The sequence below is a fragment of the Hyperolius riggenbachi genome, chromosome 4 (genome assembly GCF_040937935.1).
Source record: "Hyperolius riggenbachi isolate aHypRig1 chromosome 4, aHypRig1.pri, whole genome shotgun sequence".
In the NCBI taxonomy this organism is placed as follows: Eukaryota; Metazoa; Chordata; class Amphibia; order Anura; family Hyperoliidae; genus Hyperolius; species Hyperolius riggenbachi.
This window is the reverse complement of record NC_090649.1, coordinates 463,952,597-463,973,224: the sequence shown is the minus strand read 5'-3', so window position 1 is coordinate 463,973,224 and position 20,628 is coordinate 463,952,597. Positions and strand designations below refer to the sequence as shown.

Below are 20,628 nucleotides of genomic sequence, written 5' to 3'. Positions count from 1 at the left end.
CCAGACACCAGAAAATAAAAACGCAATTTGGGCCACATTTCAGCAGAAATCAAACGCAATTAGGGCACATTTTCAGCAGAAATCAAACGCAATTAGGGCACATTTTCAGCCGAAATCAAACGCAATTAGGGCACATTTTCAGCCGAAATCAAACGCAATTAGGGCACATTTTCAGCAGATATCAAACGCATTTAGGGCACAGTTCAGCAGAAATCAATCGCAATTAGGGCCACATTTTCAGCAGATATCAAACGCAATTAGGGCACAGTTCAGCAGAAATCAATCGCAATTAGGGCCACATTTTCAGCAGATATCAAACGCATTTAGGGCACAGTTCAGCAGAAATCAATCGCAATTAGGGCCACATTTTCAGCAGATATCAAACGCATTCAGGGCACAGTTCAGCAGAAATCAATCGCAATTAGGGCCACATTTTCAGCAGATATCAAACGCAATTAGGGCACAGTTCAGCAGAAATCAATCGCAATTAGGGCCACATTTTCAGCAGATATCAAACGCATTTAGGGCACAGTTCAGCAGAAATCAATCGCAATTAGGGCCACATTTTCAGCAGATATCAAACGCATTTAGGGCACAGTTCAGCAGAAATCAATCGCAATTAGGGCCACATTTTCAGCAGATATCAAACGCATTCAGGGCACAGTTCAGCAGAAATCAATCGCAATTAGGGCCACATTTTCAGCAGATATCAAACGCAATTAGGGCACAGTTCAGCAGAAATCAATCGCAATTAGGGCCACATTTTCAGCAGATATCAAACGCATTTAGGGCACAGTTCAGCAGAAATCAATCGCAATTAGGGCCACATTTTCAGCAGATATCAAACGCATTTAGGGCACAGTTCAGCAGAAATCAATCGCAATTAGGGCCACATTTTCAGCAGATATCAAACGCATTTAGGGCACAGTTAAGCAGAAATCAATCGCAATTAGGGCCACATTTTCAGCAGATATCAAACGCATTTAGGGCACAGTTCAGCAGAAATCAATCGCAATTAGGGCCACATTTTCAGCAGATATCAAACGCATTTAGGGCACAGTTCAGCAGAAATCAATCGCAATTAGGGCCACATTTTCAGCAGATATCAAACGCATTTAGGGCACAGTTCAGCAGAAATCAATCGCAAATTCGCAATTAGGGCTGCGGCTGCAAAAAGAAAAGAATTTACTCACCTGGCAGGCTGGCACTGGCAGAAGTCTTCTCTCCCTGGTCTCCTCTCCCGGCCGGCTTCTCAGGCGCGCAGTTCCCACGGAGCTCCCTCCCTGGCTGGCTGGCTTCCTCCTCCAATCTCCCGCGCTGATTCATGCAGGGCTACGGGTCGGGAAGATGGCCACCCGAAGCCCTGTACTGGAGACATAGTCTCCAGAGCAGGGCTTCCGCGGCGGCCATCTTCCTGTAGCCCTGCTCTGCTCTGCCAGCCCGGCGGGGCTGCGGGGAAAAAGTGACGTCACGCCGACGTCACGGAGCCGCCGAGGCCCCTAAGATTGTGAGGCCCCAAGCGACCGCTTGGTTCGCTTTATGCCTCGCGGCGCCCCTGGTTGATTGTGAAGTCCAAGCTGCATAGGATCGAGCACGTAGATTACAGTCTAGAAGATTTGGGAGCAGCCGGCGCCACCATAGACCAAAATAGGAATTATGGCTATAGTGGTGCACAGTGAGTAACTTCGGCACAGTCAGAAGACGGAGCTAAAGTTACTTTTAAAACACTGTAATTCGGCCCTCAGCAATAGCTGGAAGCTGAATTACATCATTCCCCACCATCCACGTGGACCTGGAGGGGGAATAGTAATTAACGCCACCGGGACTTGTACAGAAGCAGGGTGAGCCATCTATTGGCAATATCCTGCACCCAAGTCTCCTAGTGGCGATTTCTCTCGTACGCCATATGATTTACATTAAAAACAGAATGATTAGCATCTCTTCGACTGTTTCTGGTCATGACTGAGCCGCACCTACTGTATGTTACTTGTGGCTACAGAAAGGGGCGATGATGAGCTGATGCACTGATTCATTGATCATTGCCAATAGATTGTGATCTCCCACACAAGTAAAGGTTCTCATACATATAGCGATGTATAGGCAGATCAACCAAAAGACAGATCTCTCTCTGATTGAATCTGATCATAGAGAGATTTATTGCCTGCCCATACAGCACAGTCCGATTACCAATCCCAAATCGGCCTCTGCCGCCTGCCTGACCACCCGCCAAGTGTAAAATGTGCCCCTCCCAGTGCCCGTGCAGTGTAATATCACACCTGTCCTGCTGTCACCCCTCCAGCACCACCATGTGGCTCATGTATCACATGGGGTATGTGTGACATCACACACACTTGCTTGTTGCCACACAGAGTGACACCGGAGGAGGCTATTACCGCCGCGCACGCGATTGAGCACTTTTGACCAAGATCCTCCCAGCATGTCCGATCAAAGCATTTGGCCCAAAATTGATGAAATCATCAATCGGATAAACATGTTTGAAATTGTTGGATAGTCAATCGGGCTGCAAAATCAGTTGATGTGCGGGCACCTGACCACCAGTGTTTTTGAAAGGGAACCTGAAGTGAGAGGGATATGGAGGGTGACATATTTATTTAAATTTAAGGATAATTCCTTTTTCTGTTTGTTTTTTGTTTTAGTGGTTTGTTGTGGTGTCTCAAGTAAAAGCTGACTGGGAAGTTTGTTTGTTTATAAATGATTTCTTTGTAATTATATTTGTATTTTGTGTTTCCCAGGGAAGTTGGAGATGTAACAAAGGCTGACCCTTATGAGGTAAGTATTTATAATTTATAAGAAACTGAAAATATACTGATACCTGATAATATAGGCATGTGAGCCCCAAAGTGTGTGGGCCTGGATTATCAAGTGTACTGTATTTTTTGGACTATGAGACTTACTTTTTCTACCCCAAAAGTGGGGAAAAAAGTCTCTGCGTCTTATAGTCCAAATGCAGAGAGTTCCTGGTTTGTGAATGTCTGCCAATACAAACATTTTAACCTGCCGCAATGTAGGGGACTCCCCGTACTGTGCCAATGCAATGGAGGACACAGGGGGACACAAAGGGGCATAGAGGAGGACACAAGGGGGATACAAAGGAGCATAGAGGCGGATACAAGGGGGACAGAGGCGGATACAAGGGGGACAGAGGCGGACACAAGGGGGACAGAGGAGGACACAAGGGGGGCAGAGAAGGACACAGGGAGACACAAGGAGCGTAGAGGAGGACACAGGGAGGTACAAGAGGGCATGAGGTACAAAGGGGGCATAATCCACAAGATGCCCCTTCACCATGGATGCACCAGGTTTAGTATATATCTATAACCACACCCCTGTTTTTGTTATAGTAATATATATGCGCAGAGGGAAATATTGGTTGCTTGGCAGTTGAGAACAGCTGTCATTTCCCACATCGAAAACTGTCAGGACCATGGTCCTGACATCACACTGTGGGAGGGGTTTCACCACAATATCAGAAATACAGACCCCTCTGATGATCTATTCGAGAAGTTCAGTCCTTTGTTACAGTTCCTCTTTAAGCCAACAGCACACAAGAAAATATTTAAAATAAGTTTGATAGCATTTCAGCACTTTCTTATCTAACTTTTAGTACTTCAGTTTTTTAGGTGCCAAGTTTTTTTTATTTATTACGTAGGATAAAAAAAAAAAACCTCCTGGGAGAAGTCTCAGGGGAAAAGTAAATAGAATAGGAACATACAGGGATTGGACAAAATAATGGAAACACCTTGAAAATCAACAAAATATATTTTAATATGGTGTAGGTCCACCTTTTGCAGCAATTACAGCCTCAATTCTCCGAGGTATTGATTCATACAAATTGTGAATTGGTTCCAAAGGAATTTTAGCCCATTCTTTAGTTAAAACACCCTCCAGTTCTTTTAGAGACAATGGCGGTGGAAATCGACTTCTTACTTGAATCTCTAATAACGACCATAAATGCTCAATAATGTTGAGGTCTGGGGATTGTGGTGGCCAGATGAGATGCTCAACTTCATTAGAATGCTCCTCGTGCCATTCTTTAACAATTCTAGCTGTATGGATTGGGGCATTATCATCTTGAAAAATGGCATTCCCCTCCGGAAACAGTTCTTGAACCATAGGATGAACTTGGTGGCCCAAAATTCCTAAATAGTCTCGGCTGTTAATTCTTCCATGAAAGGAAATCATTGGCCCGGCGGATTTCCAAGAAATAGCAGCCCAGATCATCACAGAATCCCCGACATGTTTTACAGTTGGGAGGAGGCAGTCTGGATGAAATGCTTCTTTCGGCTGTCTCCAAACGTACATTCCGCCAGAGGTCGTAAATAAGGTAAATTATAATTCGTCAGAGAAAATCACATTTTTCCACTGCTCGAGGGACCAATTCTGGTGGTTTCTACACCACTCTAAACGCTTTGAAACATTTGTCTTTGAGAGCAGAAGTTTTCTAATTTCAGTTCTTCCATAGAATCCAGATTTATGCAGCTCCCGACGAACAGTTTTTGTGGAAACTGGGTTCTGTAGGTGTTCATTTTTTTTTTCCATTTTTATAAATTATAACCAACTTTGGTTTAAATATCTGTAAAAAAAACAATTATTTTAATTAAACATATCAAATAACAAAAATAATAAACAAAAAAAATGTAACATATGTCAAGTTTTGATTGCTTAAAGAGACTCCGTAACAAAAATGGCATCCTGTTTTTTATCATCCTACAAGTTCCAAAAGCTATTCTAATGTGCTCTGGCTTACTGCAGCACGTTCTACTATCACCATCTCTGTAATAAATCAACTTATCTCTCTCTTGTCAGACTTGTCAGCCTGTGTCTGGAAGGCTGCCAAGTTCTTCAGTGTTGTGGTTCTGTGATGCATCTCCCCCCTCCTGGCCCCTCTCTGCACACTGCTGTGTGTTATTTAGATTAGTGCAGCTTCTCTCTGCTCTATTATCTTTTACAAGCTGGATAAATCCTCCTCTGAGCTGTCTGGGCTTTCACATACTGAGGAATTACATACAGGCAGAGCTGTCTGCACTCTGCAGGAAGAAACAGCCTGACACTTCAGTGGAAGATAGCTGCAGGGGGAAAGAAACACACAAATGATCTCTTGAGATTCAAAAGGAAGGGTGTATACAGCCTGCTTGTGTATGGATGTATTTTCTATGTGTGGACATACTGTACATCAACCTACTTCCTGTTTTGGTGGCCATTTTGTTTGTTTATAAACAAACTTTTTAAAACTGTTTTTAACCACTTTTAATGCGGCGAGGAGCGGCGAAATTGTGACAGAGGGTAATAGGAGATGTCCCCTAACGCACTCATATGTTTACTTTTGTGCGATTTTAACAATACAGATTCTCTTTAAAACATGTACAAAGATTATGATGCCAAAATGTTAGGTGTTTCCATTATTTTGTCCAACCCCTGTAAGTCTCTTTTAAACTGTACCTCTTTTAAACTGCTGCTTGAGATTCATTTTCTTTCAAACTCCGATGTAGTGGGTTATCTGTGCTCGCATCAGGGATGGCCAATGGGATAGTAGTAGGATTTGCTGCTGCAAATGTTATGGTAATTTTATGCAGATTTATGCCAATTACAAATGAAACACTCAAATGCGGCTACATTTCATTGGTCCATTTTCAAAAATGTGCACAAAATCACCCTAACATTCACGTGTACTGAGAATTGTATCCATGCATCTCATTGACCTTCCCCGGTTCACGGAATCCACACAAATTAAAATAGGAGTCAAAGAGTCAAATGATATTTTTGTGATATAAATGTCACATACTAACATTACTGTTTCTGCCTTTCTGCGTCTGTCCAGCCTCAAGTTACTGAAAAGGACGTGTCTGGGGACTTCAAGGCTCTATTCCTGAAACTAGTCGGAGATGTAAGACAACTTCTGAAATTGTTTAGTAATGTCATTGGAAGGACTCAGCAGGAAAACACACTGCAGCAAATGTATCCCCACTGACAGACCAAGGCCTACCCCCAACTGTCACTGCACCTCATGCCCTGCTGTCACTGCTCATGAACCACTTCTTGTCACCCCCTATCTGTTACTACCCATCACCCCCTAGCTGTCACTTCTCATGAACCCCTAGCTGCTACTTCTTGTCACCCCCTATCTGTTACTACCCATCACCCCCTAGCTGTGACTTCTCATCATTACCACCTAGGTGTCACTGCTTGTCACCCTCTAACTGTCACTGTACCTTGACCCCCCACCCCCCTACCCTCCTTCAGCTTTTACTGCTTGCCTCCTCCCTTTAGCTGGCATGACTTGTCACCCGCTAGCTGTCATTGTTTATCACTCACTACCCATCACTGCTTGTAACCCACTATCTACCACTGCTTCCTATCACTACCTTCCTTTCTCTAGAATAGTCCAATCACTGTATGCCAGTCATTGGTATTCAATGCTTCTGATTGATATTATTATCATTATCTTTTATTTGTAAAGCGCCAAGATATTGTGCAGCGCTTGAAATTGGTAATGTCTGCTTGTCATTGATAACTATTTATTGTTGGTAATGTCTGCATGTTATTGATATCTGCCTGTTCTTAGTAATATCTGCACATCATTGGAGTTTGCTTGCTGTGTGTGTAATAATTGGCTTTTTATGATTGTTGAGTTTTTTTAACTGCTTAAATATTAATAAGTCTATTTCTTGATGTGTGGCAGTACCCATTCATACAGTACTTACAGCATGCAGTCTAGGCTGCCATACTTGTATGTTATCTCCAGTATATGCCCTTGCCTGTGTCACAGGTTGCTGTGTGCGTATGCTTTTTGAGTGCAAAGGATTAAGATTGGTTTCTTATTTATTTGGACACATCCCTTAAAGAGACTCTGTAACGTCAAAAAGATCCCCTGGGGGGTACTCACCTCGGGTGGGGGAAGCCCCCGGATCCTAATGAGGCTTCCTATGCCGTCCTCTGTCCCACGGGGGTCTCGCTGCAGCCCTCCGAACAGCCGGCAACAGAGCCGACTGTCAGTTCAATATTTACCTTTGCAGGCTCCAGCGGGGGCGCTGTGGCTGCTCTCGGCTCCGAACTACACGGAAATACCCGATCTCAGTCGGGTCCGCTCTACTGCGCAGGTGCCGGAAACTTGCGCCTGCGCAGTAGAGCAGACCCGACGGCGATCGGGTATTTCCGTGTAGTTCGGAGCCGACAGCCATCAGAGCGCCTGCGCAGGAGCCAGGAAGGTAAATATTGACGTCATTATTCTCGGAGGGCTGCAGCGAGACCCCTGAGGGATGGAGGACGGCGCGGGAAGCCTCATTAGGATCCGGAGGCTTCCCCCACCCGAGGTGAGTACCCCCCAGGGGATCTTTTGATGTTACAGATCCTCTTTAAAGTGAACCTCTGGACTAAAAATCTACTCAGCAGAACTGAAAAGGCTTGGCGTTTCTTTAACAGTTTCACAGCATCAGAACTTTGTTTTTCTTACCAAAGCATCATTTTTAGCTGCATTATTAGCTAAGCTCCACCCATCAAAAAAACTGCCCATGCTTTTTTTCTCTGATGCTTTGCAAAGCATGATGGTCTTTCCTATGTTGTTATTCATGTTGCCTAGCAACTGGGAGGGGCGATCAGGACACAGGACAGTTGGAACTGTGTCTCTTACGCTCCCTGTCACCTCCTTTCAACCAAAAAGATGGCTGCCCTCATGAAATCAAACATTTGCCTGTTCTTTTAAAACAGGATGGGTAAGATATATTACCCATCTATTTTAATTAACATAACTAATGTTTAGGCTGAAGTTCCTCTTTAATGAAAATCATTTTTAATGGGAAAAAAAAAATAACCCAATAAGAAATTACTTATTTAGCTTACCAGCCTGCTGTTTTTAGTGTTCACTGTTAGATTTAGGAGAAATGTGATATGAAAAGAAGAAAATAATATTTCTGCTGGTTTCCATCTTTACTGTCTCTCTGTGATACCAAAAGTGACATCACTTTTTTACCCTTTTCTTTTTTTAACCTAGCTCATTGATAATTTCCCCTCCCTACTGCCGCAGCTTACTGTCCCTCCCACAGCAAACATCACCTGGACAATAGGCTTGTAAACTCTTTGGGGGGTGTGTCCTTATCTTATCCAGAATAGGAATCTTTGTTATTTGCCTGCTGAGATAAGCTTGTTACTGCAGCTAAAATAAATTCCCACAATCCTGCTGGACTGCACAGTTCCTACAGTTAGGCAAAGGCCACGTAATATAGCTATCTGTGGGTTAAGGGGGGGACACAGGCCAGCTAATGCCGCTAACTGGGGGATGGGACAAAGGTTACATACCCCCACTATTTAGGGCATGGGGTTGGGGACCCAAAGGCTACTATCTGGAGAGTGCACAAAGGCCTCCTAATTCTGCTAACTGGGGGACATGAGGGGACAGAGGCCACCTAATAGCGCTATTTGGGGGAGGGGGCACAAAGGCCTCCTAATACCGCTATCTGGGGTGTGTGCATTTTCATTGAGGGGATACTGCAAATATATTGTTATATTTGAATGATTGTTTTTGTCTTCTTATCTCTTCTTATAGAAAGATGAAGTCAATGCAAAGGATATTCAGACTGTTTTCAACAAGCTTCTTGCCAAGAGTAAGTTACCCTTTCATTGATGTCAGAGACTGCGGTACGACAGGCCCTTTAGCTCTGCATCATTCATGTCTGCACAGCAGGGCTGACAGTCATCCATTTTGTAAAGATTGGGCGGCTTTGTTGGCTCATAGATTTATACTTTAACATTTTAGCAGCCAATTTATTTCAAGACTTTCAAGTACTCCTGGCCAATTTGTTTTAGCAATATTTTATTTTAATATTTATTATTTGTTACATTTCCTTACTTCTAATTAGTACTGATGTAATATTGCCACTTGTCACTAGGGGGTAGTGTGAGACAATAACAGAAGACTTCTGCTTTCAGTTTCTATATTTTCTGCCAGTAGAGAGAGATCAAAGCATTCCAAGAATTTACAGCTCAACGAGTTCTGCCGACTGAGGTCAAAAGCAGCACACTTATCTCAAATGAGATAACTCTATTGAAGCTGCTGATGGGTTAAATAGCAGCAATACTTGTCTCACAAGGAGGTGGCATCTATTGGTTAAAGGAAGTAAGTGATGACAAATGATAAGACGCTTGGGCCCTGATCCACTAAGCTCTGGTAGGATTGCCATACGCAGGCAGCACACAGAAATGTTACCTGTACTAACGCAGTGAGAACACACGCCCACTAACCCAATCTTAGATAACTAAGAGGACATGAAAACAGGATTGCACATTGCTTATTTTAATTGGTTGCATTTGTGATTTTAGGAACAAACTTGAAATCAAATGGCTTTACAATAATGACCTGCAAAGAGATGGTCTCCCTCATGGATGTATCCTTTAAAGCAAACTTGAAGCCTATGTATGATTGCAGCTGCACTGCGCAAGCACCACTAGGAATTATGCCTGCGCAGTAGCACACACGCCGCTCGTCCGTGGAGGAAAAAGTCGTGCATGAGCGTCTCTGTGTTACTGTTCAGAGGCGGGCTGCACAGTTTGGCTGCGAGCAATATTCAATATTAAAGTGTACCTCAGATGGGGCCACTTTAAAAATGTATACGTACCTGGGGCTTCCTCCAGCCCTCTCCAGTCGTCCTCAGTCGCCTCCTCCTTCGTCCGCAATTGACCCTGGAAGATCCTCCAGTCGGAGCCAGTCAGCGCAGATGTAGTCTGGCCAGGTGCGCTTCCCCGTCTCGCTCCCATCACTGGAAGCGTTCTGCGCTTGCTTAGTAGCACTGCACAGACGCAGAACGCTTCCGGCAAATGCGGCAGGGGCGCGCATGCGGCCAGGCCGAGCATGCACAGTTGGTCCTGGACCGGAGGACGTTCCGGGGCAAATTGGGGCAAATTGCGGACGAACGGGGAGTCGGAGGAAGACGCCGTGGGATCGATTAGCCTGGAGGGGGCTGGAGAAAGCCCCAGGTATGTAGATTTTGTGTTTACTGTATATGCCCATCTCAGGTTCCCTTTAACATTGAATATTGTAAAAAGGGTCCCAGCATAGGATCAGAAGGGCAGAGCAGATAAGAATGGCGTAGGACGAGCGCCTATAAAAATAGACCTTCTATAACTACAAAATGGCTTGTGCATCACTGACAAATGTTATAACACTTTTTTTTTTTTACTAAAACACAGACTTTATGCTGACTCACAGGTGACCCGTGGAATAAAACACTGATATTGGCATTGCAAAAATGATCCTTAACTCAGGTGATTTCAGATGCAAGGAACGGCAACTCTGACCCTGACAGAATGTAAAGCTCTGTGGCTGAAGATACAGAAATATGCGGTACAGTAAACTCTCGCTGCGTGAAATACTGTAACTACACACCAATCCACAGGAAAGGATTATTTCATAACCTGTCCTACTAGCACTAAGCAATACGGGATGCAGAGGATGCGACCGCACTGGGGCCCTTGGGCTAAGGGCTCTCCCCAACCACAGCATTAGCTCTTCAATGGTGCTATGCTGGTAATGATTACGTCTATATATGCTTTGAATAGTGGTAATCATTAACAACCTTTTCCCCTCCTCTGCTTACACCTCTTATAGGGGTTGATTCACTATAACAAATAGTGTACCTTATTAGAGTAACACATGCCTTATCAGAGTTGATGTGCCTTATCAGAGTAACATATGTCTTATCAGAGTTAGCGTGCCTTATCAGAGTAACACGTCTTATCAGAGTTAATGTGCCTTATCAGAATAGCCTAGTGAGTGTTATGAACTTATGCCTGCTAATTGGCAATGACGAGAGCTCCACTCGTCCTGCCCTGAGCCCCTGCGGGTCCAATCACTTTAAAGGACATTATCCCCGCACTTTGATTGGCCCAATACGCTGCCTGTCACTTGGCAGGATTTTTTTCTTACCTGCGCGCTGCGATTTTTATAAATCGCTTTTCTAAGCGCTTTTGCAGAGCAATTCTGTTTTTTTTACTTCCTGACTTCAGTCAGGAAGTGAACTCTTTCACTCAGAAATGAATAAATACAATGTATTTATTCATGAAAGCGCTGGGGAAATTGCTATACAAAGCATTTTTGCAAGCCCTGACTCTGATAAGGTGCATTACCTCTGATAAGGCATGTGTTATTCTGATAAAGCATGTTAAAATTGATAAGGCATATGTTACTCTGATAAGGCATGTTAACGCTGATAAGCCATGTGTTACTCGGATAAGGCATGTGTTACTTGGATAAGGCATGTTAACTCTGATAAGGCATGCTATTTGTTATAGTGAATCAAACCCATACCGTGGATGTACTTGGCAGGTTTTGTTGCGCCATATGAGTTGTTTTGTGTGTGTGTGTGTATAGATAATATACTGTATATATTGTATGGAGTGCTTGGGGGGACCAATGTAAAACCTGCACTGGGGCCCAAAGCCCCATAGCTACAAGACTGACACTAAAGGTACTTACACTGACGCCTTGCCTTGTAATGGAAACTGTTTTGCGCACTGTAACTAGTGTTGATCGTAATGAGCAATTTTGGTTTCATTAAATTTCACTTAATTTTTGTAATTACGATTTCATGGGTAAGGTTTGCCACAATGGGAAAAGAAGAAAGCTATCAATGGCTAAACAAAATACAAATAGTCCTAAATGCCGAAATATCACAAATTGTATTAGGGACTTATCCCAATCATACAAGCAATTAGAAACTGACACAGCTAGCAGCAGACCAAATGCAATGTAGATAATACTGTATAAATTCTTGTAATAAATGGTAAATAATGGGCAGGTATATAATGCACACAAATATTCCCTCATATACAGTAAAATGTCTGATGTCAATAATCATGAAAAGAGGGAAAGGATTCCATAGAAAGGAAATAGAGACAATAATAGTACACAGGGCACTAGGCTGCCTTACCCAACAAGAATAAATCCCGGTGGGGCGGGGGACCTGGGATTTAAAAAAAAAAGTGAATCTAACCTTCCAAAAAGTTTATTGTTATTGTCCACGCTTAAAAACACATAAAATCATTGTATGGCCATTCAGGGTCAGGTCCGGATCTGAATAATCCAGCATCGTCCGGTCTTGCCAGTTAAACCCGACCGGTTTCGTCACATGTAAAGTTATCAAGGGCCAGTCTAGATACAGGATTAACTTTTAGGATGCCAGAGTTGAGGCTGGATTAATCTGTGCTATGTTTGAACCCTCCATTTGGTCAAACTATCTGGTGATTCACAATGCATAGGGTGAGGACACCACAGGGTATACACTACAGAAATCTCCTTGATCCCGATACTCAGTGTAACCTATCTTCTGCCCTCAGGACATATTCTGTAAGGCTGATACGGATAAATCAGGTACCATGGACTCCTATGAAATGAGGACAGCCCTGAACGATGCAGGTAATTCCTCAGGCTGTTTTTATGGAAATATATGTATACATGAATCCCACATCCTCTGCAGAAGGACCTCAGAGTCCTCGCCAGAATGGGTCAATATTATTTTTATTTAGTATTTATACAGTATAGCGCAAGCATCTTCCACAACGATGGGTGGAAGATGCCCGTTCTAGCTCAAATGGGGCACAAGTAACCAGGGGCCCCCCTGACCCCCCCACCCCTTCCTACATCCCAAGTGATAGTCAGATGTGCTCCCTCCTAATTCCTCTCCCATCTCACTTAATTGCTGTAGCTGCTGGTGCTTCAGCAAAATAGCCTACATAGACCTGGCCAGATGCTCCCACACGTTTCCCGCTCCACTGCGGCTTCCAGCCAGAGAGGCCCCCTGCTCGCTTCTCCCTCCCCACTTGCTCCCCCCCCCCCTGCAGCATAACAGAGGCAATTGGAGAGACACGCCCTCATCTCATCCAAGTTCCAAGCGATGCAGCTGCAGCAGCTCCCGTCCATCTCCACTGTAGTTACTTTGCCCTTCACTTCCTGCTTCGAATGGATCAGCAGCAAGTGAAGGGCAGAGTAACTACAGGGGGGATAGACGGGAGCTGCTGCAGCTGCATCGCTTGGAACTTGGATGAGATGAGGGTGTGTCTCTCCTATTGCCCCCGTTACGCTGCGGGGGGAGGAGGAGAGCAAGCGGGGAGGGAGAAGCGTGCAGGGGGACTCTCTGGCTGGAAGCTGCAGTGGAGGGGGAAACGTGTGAGAGCATTTGGCCGGCAGTCATATGAGGGAAATGGGATGACTCGGGGACCCCTAGGAATGCAGGGGCCCTGGGGTAGTTGCCCCCTTTGCCTCTATGGAAGTGCATAACAGTTATATTGTCTTGTCACCTAACTGTCGCTCAGAGGTGATCCCAGTCTAATTCCTACCATAGTCATACGTCTATATTGTGTAGTGTATGTATCGTAGCCTAGGGCCAATTAAGGAGGAAACCAGTTAACTTCTCTGTATGTTTTTGGGATGTTGGGAGGAAATCGGAGTGCCCGGAGGAAACCCACACAGACACGCGAGAACATACAAACTCTGTGCAGATAGTGCCCTGACTGGGATTCAAGCCAGGGACACAGCGCTGCAAGGCAAGAGTGCTTATCACCACGCCACCGTGCTGTCCACTGGGGGTTTTATACTTTACAGTTTTATATACTTATCCAATCCACTCTTGATTGTTTATAAACAAAAACTCCAGTTCCAGGGTTGTTTTCATGTTATCACTCACCTTAAACGGTACCTTAAAGGGAACCCGAGGTGAGAGGGATATGGAGGCTGCCCTTTTTATTTCCTTTTTATTTCCTTTTAAACAATGAAAGTTGCCTGGCTTTCCCTCTGATCCTGTGTCTCTAATACTTTTAGCCATAGACCCTGAACAAGCATGCAGCAGATCGGGTGCTACAACTCAAGTCTGAGTGGATTAGCCACATGCTTGTTTCAGGGTTGTGACTCAGACACTATTATCAACAGGGCCGTCAGGCAACTACCATTGTTTGAAGGACACCCAAGGCAAAAATAAATTAATGAAATAAACAATTGTATCTATCTTCCTTCTCCTAAAAATGATTTTTTTAAGATAATCCACATTTTTATTTTATGTTTAAATCTACTTTTTAAGTTTTAACTGTTTTATTGTTTTTGCTCAATGACACATTCATTGAAGTAGGCCAGAGCTAAAATCTACGAACTATTGACCCTTTTCATCTCTTTCCTGCTCTCAGAAGCGATTTTCTGCTAGGGAAGTGTTTTATAGTTGGAATTTCTTATCAGTGAGGGTCACACTGTAGTCACTTCCTGTCTGAGTCAGGACTGAGTCAGCCACCTACATACCTGATATTTAACTCTTTCAGGCAGAGAAAGAAAAAAAGGAACACAGCATAGTTATTTGTGTGCTAGGCACTATACATACACATGTCTATCTCATCATGTCACATGTCACCTCGGGTATCCTTTAACCCATTCGCGTTCCGTCGTTTTCACTTGAGAAATGTTCACCTCCCATTCATTAGCCTATAACTTTATCACTACTTATCACAATGAACTGATCTATATCTTGTTTTTTCCGCAACCAATTAGGCGTTCTTTGGGGGGTACATTTTGCTAAGAGCCACTTTACTGTAAATGCATTTTAACAGGAAGAATAAGAAAAAAAACTGAAAAAATCATTATTTCTCAGTTTTCAGCCATTATAGTTTTAAAATAATACATGCCTCCATAATTAAAACTCACTTATTGTATTTGCCTATATGTCCCGGTTATTACACTGTTAAAATTATGTCCCTATCACAATGTATGGCGACAATATTTTATTTGGAAATAAAGGTGCATTTTTTCCGTTTTGCATCTATCACTATTTACAAGTTTAAAATAAAAAATATATAGAAATATTTCATCTTTACATTGATATTTAAAAAGTTTAGACCCTTAGGTAAATATTTACATGTTTTTTTTAATTGTAATGTTTTTTTTTTATATTAAACATTTTATTTGGGTATTTTTAGTAGGATGGGATGTAAACTATAGTTTTATAATGTAATTGTGTGTTGTTTTGAATTTTTTTTACTTTTTAGTTGTAGTTTTACTTTTTGGCCACAAGATGGTGGCCATGAGTTTGTTTACATGATGTCACTCTAAGCGTAGCACACGCTTAGAGTGACGCAGAGGGGAGGCAACGGCCAGAAAAAGCACAGCTTCCGAGAGAAGCTGTCGCTTTTTCAGCGGGGGAGAGGAATCAATGATCGGGCACCATAGCCCGATACATTGATTCCGTGGCTACCGAATCCGTGGCCAGGAGTGCGCGTGCACGCGCGCGATCGGCCGCGGGAGCGCGCGGTAGCACGCATGGTTCCTGGACGTAGTTTCTACGTCCAGGAACCAAAATAGGTTAACCTTATAGCAGCCAATAAAGTAAAACTTCATTTGGTGGCAGGGCTCAATTTTTCCTGCTGCTGGTGAAGTGTGCCTGGCAGTCTAGCAGAGTATGCAGAGTGGGCGGCAGGGAGCTTTCATAGTTACCTGTCTGGACGGCTGAATCAGCTTCTTCCTCAACTGGGGTGATATAACCCCGACATGTCTTCTCTGTAATCGGTATCCAGGAGACCTTGTCAGTGTTACAGTGCCACCCGGTGGTAAAAGAGGGGTGATGGAAAAGTCTATTCTATCTCTTCCATCATCCCTCTTCCACCACTGGTTGGCGCTGTAAAGCTGACACGGTCTCCTGGATCCCGATCATATGTCATATCATGTGATCGGGACCCAGAAGACCTGTTGGAAGTTAAGAGCTGCCAGTAGAGGAACAGAAGAAGCTATCCGGAACAGGTAACTAGAACTGCTCCCTGCTGCCCACTCATTTGGCTGTACTAGGCAGCTAAACAAGATTTGCTGGCAGAAGTTTAGGAAGCACAGCATGGGTTAAAAGGTAATAAAAATAGCAGCCTGCATACCCCTCTCACCTCGGGTTCCCTTTAATGTGGAAGCTGCTATCTTTATGTCCTGTTAAAAAATGGCAGTCACCCCATCTATTGTGCAGGCCTACTGGCTTCAGTAATACTTGGAACAAGCAGTGGTTTGGGAATTTAATTATCTTATAGCTACTGATTTCACGATGCACCATAACATGCAGAAAATAGTCACTGTGATTTTATTATTTCCAGGATTCCAACTTAATAACCAGATCCAGGAGATCATCACAAAGCGCTATGCTTCCTCCGACCTGACCATCAACTTTGACTCCTTCATTTCCTGCATCATACGTCTGGAGACCCTGTTCAGTAAGTGCTAGGACCTTCGTCAGGGCAACATGGACTTTGTTATGCAGAAAGCAAGTTCATAAACGCTCTACCCCCATTGTAGATCATACCAGTCGGTGCAGGATCTGGAGAGCCAGGCCGCTAGCATAAACCAGGAAGAAAGGATCCACAAACCAGACTTGGCTCGATTGAAAAAGTGTCTGTTCTTTATTATTAAAATCCACATGACAAAAAGTAGTGCAATAAAACCACAGGATCAACTGTGGTTTGATCCTGTGGTTTTATTGCACTACTTTTCATCATGTGGATTGCATGTTACAGTATACTACAAGTTTTTATTACATAGTGAATTATCTGCACTCCAGTCAGGGATTCTCATAGTTTCTCAGCATGGGCAGCTCCCTCCCCCCTCAGAGAAGCTGAAATTGAGAGCAGAGACCCTGCCTGTGACTAATAAACAAAGCACACACACACAGAGCCTGCAGGGAGCGTGGAGGGGGCGTGCATAACATCTCCCTATCACAGCAGAGCCAGTGCATTCCTTTCTGGGTTGACAAAGGTTGACAAAGAAAAGATTAGATATACAGTGCAGCTAGAAAAGGCTGCAGTAATCCAGAGCACATTAGAACAGGCATAGGAACGTACAGGATAGAAGAAATAAGGTTGAACATTTTGTTACAGAGTCTCTTTAAGGGCCACAGCTGTGTGGTCCCTAAGGAGTTAAAAGAAATGTGCCTAAACAAGTAACTGAGAAGTGTAGGCCAGGATTTCACCACAGTGATGTCAGAGACTGATTTCACCAGATAAGCTCTGAGAATCTTCATAGAGATAGGCAACACTTGGTAGTGTTGTTTTTTGGCATATGTGAATTGCTCTGGTTTTCATGGAAGTCAATTACCGCTCTGCACGCTCCCGCTGCTCTCCCATCACTGCAGCCCACTCACTCTGCCATCATGATGACATCCGGCTCCTGACCCTGTGATCACTCGGAGCCAATCACATTCATTGTCGGTGAGCCCCGTTTTTGTACCAGAAAGTCTCTGGTCCTTAAGAGGCCAGAGACTGCTGGTACTTAAAGAGGAACTCCAGTGAAAATAATGTAATCAAAAAGTGCCTCATTTTTACAATAATTATGTATAAATTATTTAGTCAGTGTTTGCCCATTGTAAAATCTTTCCTCTCCCGGATATACATTCTGACATTTATCACATAGTGACATTTTTAGTGCTGGCAGATGATGTCAGTGCAGTGGAGGAGAAGCTGCTTGCTTTTTTGGCAGTTGGAAACAGCTATAAACAGCTGTTATTTCCCACAATGCAACAAGGCTCCCACAGTGTGATGTCAGGACCGTAGTCCTGACATCACACTGTGGGAGGGGTTTCACCACAATATCAGCCATACAGAGCCCACTGATGATCTGTCATGGGAAAGGGGGGTATCAGTTATTGATTGGGATAAAGTTCAATTCTTGGTTACGGTTTTATCTATAAGTAGTTAATATTATTACAGCACAAGTTTCAGGTGAATGGATTGGTTTCTAATTTAAAAGATTTTGTTTATTTCCTTCTAGAAATGTTTAACATTTTGGACAAGGATAACCATGGGAACATCAAACTCACTTTACCTGAGGTATGGAAATCTTAAGCCACACAGAACTTTACCTTCCCACACAACTTCTTTCTTTGTGCGCACAGCCTCCTATCTCCTCACCCCTGTGCTGCCTGCACAACCAACCAGAACTTTACTCTTCTCTCAACCAGCCTCCTATCTCCTCACCCCTGTGCTGCCTGCACAACCAACCAGAACTTTACTCTTCTCTCAACCAGCCTCCTATCTCCTCACCCCTGTGCTGCCTGCACAACCAACCAGAGCTTTGCTCTTCTCTCAACCAGCCTCCTATCTCCTCACTCCTGTGCTGCCTGCGCAACCAACCAGAGCTTTACTCTTCTCTCAACCAGCCTCCTATCTCCTCACTCCTGTGCTGCCTGCCCAACCAACCAGAGCTTTATTCTTCTCTCAACCAGCCTCCTATCTCCTCACTCCTGTGCTGCCTGCGCAACCAACCAGAGCTTTACTCTTCTCTCAACCAGCCTCCTATCTCCTCACCCCTGTGCTGCCTGCGCAACCAACCAGAGTTTTACTCTTCTCTCAACCTATACATCCACCTAGTGATGATCGGTATCAGAAAAATTAGGATTTTGCTAAATTTCGCATACATTTTCGCAATTACGCCTATACGTAATTGTGATTTGCAAACTAAATTGATTTCATAGTCATTCCTAATTTCGCATAAAAATTAGCGTAATTTCAAGAGATTTCGCAAATTTTTTTGCCGATTTTGGAGGTTAATAGCAAAGCCACCATACAAGCTATTGACACCAAAATTGCTACCTATGTTAAAGGCAATAGTGGGTACAAGTTAAAAAAAGAATTTTCCAAATAGACCATATCATTTTTGAGCAAACCGATTTAAAATGTACAAAGAAAAAGTGGTTTTTAAACTTGGAAAAATGACAGTTTAAAACCATTTTTCTTTGCGTTTTAAAATCCATTTTCTAAAAAATTACAATGTCTTTTTGAAATATTCTTTTTTTCGACTTGTACCCAATATTTTCCTTAACTTATGTACCACTGCCAAAGTCGGCAAAAAAATTCACGAAATTGTAAGAAAATTATGTGAAAAATTATGCGATTCTCCCTGAAATGTCGCATTCTGATTACGATGCAAAAATGCGAATTTCGATGCGAAATTTCGGCCCATCACTGCATCCACCACCTAGCACCACCAACACACTGATAATGATCAAATCTGATGGTCAATCAGCCGAAAAGTCTACTGATGTACAGTATGGCCACTTTAACACTTTACAATACCTTAATGACAATGCTCTCCACTTACATAACTTTTTCCTGGACTTTGTAATACTTTGTTGAGTATGATTAGCTGATGTATTAGTTTATGGTAATCCTCAATCCCTTTCTTGTCTCTACAGTGGCTTTGTTCTACGGTAGCCTAGAAGAGGACGTTATGGATGAAATGTTGGATGAAATGTTTTTGTACCCTTTTCCTATCTCAGTACAACACGAGCTCTGTGGATTAGGGCCACCCATGGTGTCAGATATCCCAGTAGACTCCCAATGACAACATAACATTTTTAGTGGCAGTCTTTAGCTCTTGATATACATGTGTGTTTTGTTAGGGTAGAGTTTTTCAGTGCTTGGGCTTTTTTTTTTTTTTTTTTTGCGCTTGTGCAATGATTCCCTCTGAGAGAGTTCACATGCGATCGTTTTGATTGCTTTCCGCTTACCAAAGTGCTGCCTGTACCATTATTTAAGCGTTTTGGCTCAATGGAAGGTGTATGGAAATCGCTAAGTACCTGAAAAATGCGCTTTGTATAGCAATTCCCGAGCGCTTTTAAGAATAAATACATTGGCCTCGATTCATAAACGATTACCGCATGCGTTATCGCCAAAGCGGTAAATTACCGCATGGTATGTTATTGATAGTGGAATCATAAAATTTTACGCATGTTTTACCGCATGCGTTAATAGTGCGGTAATGAAAACGTTGTTTGTGTCAGTAAACTGAATGAATTGAATTCATTAAAAAAAAGGGGGGAGTAAGGAAGTGATAACTAACGGGTTGTTATCGCCAACAAAGACCTGGCGAGTTTGTTCTACTCAGTAGCATTTTAGGTGACAAATGGAGCCCTTTTAACTTAATTATATGGAATTTTTAAGGATACAGGAGAGGAAGGGTGGTTGTAATATCACCCAGGTTTTTAGAAATCATACAGAGTTAGATAATTTATAAGAATAATAAATATATAAATGTATATATTATAATAATATATATACATTATATATAAAATATAGCAATAATTTATAAAAAAGAAGTCACGTGTGTCTAAAATTGCCCACTTCTACCCAGCATGCACCTTGTCATTAGGAGGTCAGCGGTAAACTACGCACTCAGCAAATTATACCAACAGCTTTCCGCACCACACCACACACTTAGGGCTAGTGCACACCAAAAACCGCTAGCAGATCCGCAAAAAGCTAGCAGATTTTGAAACGCTTTTTCTTCTTTTTCAGTAGCGTTTCAGCTAGCGTTTTGCGGTTTTGTCTAGCAGTTTTGGTGTAGTAGATTTCCTGTATTGTTACAGTAAAGCTGTTACTGAACAGCTACTGTAACAAAAAACGCCTGGCAAACCGCTCTGAAGTGCCGTTTTTCAGAGCGGTTTGCGTTTTTCCTATACTTAACATTGAGGCAGAAACGCATCCACAATCCAAAAAATGCCTCACCCAGGCATTTTTCGTTTCTGCAAAACGCCTCCCGCTCTGGTGTGCACCACCCCATTGAGATACATTGACCAAGCAGATCCGCAGCCGCAAGCGGATCTGAAAACGCCCAAA

General features: G+C 43.2%; 1 protein-coding gene across 1 annotated transcript in view; it reads left to right on the top strand.

Annotated features, from left to right (window-relative positions):
- LOC137504429 (calpain-8-like) overlaps nucleotides 1-19,441 on the top strand; it is a 128,404-nt gene extending 108,963 nt beyond the window's left edge. Inside the window, exons 14-22 of the mRNA XM_068232840.1 lie at nucleotides 2,754-2,790; nucleotides 5,840-5,905; nucleotides 8,561-8,618; nucleotides 9,334-9,398; nucleotides 10,286-10,354; nucleotides 12,346-12,424; nucleotides 16,117-16,233; nucleotides 17,783-17,841; nucleotides 19,206-19,441. Coding sequence (XP_068088941.1) covers nucleotides 2,754-2,790; nucleotides 5,840-5,905; nucleotides 8,561-8,618; nucleotides 9,334-9,398; nucleotides 10,286-10,354; nucleotides 12,346-12,424; nucleotides 16,117-16,233; nucleotides 17,783-17,841; nucleotides 19,206-19,229 — 574 coding nt within the window. The 3' untranslated portion in view covers nucleotides 19,230-19,441. The remainder of the gene's footprint in view (nucleotides 1-2,753; nucleotides 2,791-5,839; nucleotides 5,906-8,560; nucleotides 8,619-9,333; nucleotides 9,399-10,285; nucleotides 10,355-12,345; nucleotides 12,425-16,116; nucleotides 16,234-17,782; nucleotides 17,842-19,205) is intronic.
- Nucleotides 19,442-20,628: the final 1,187 nt, after the last annotated feature.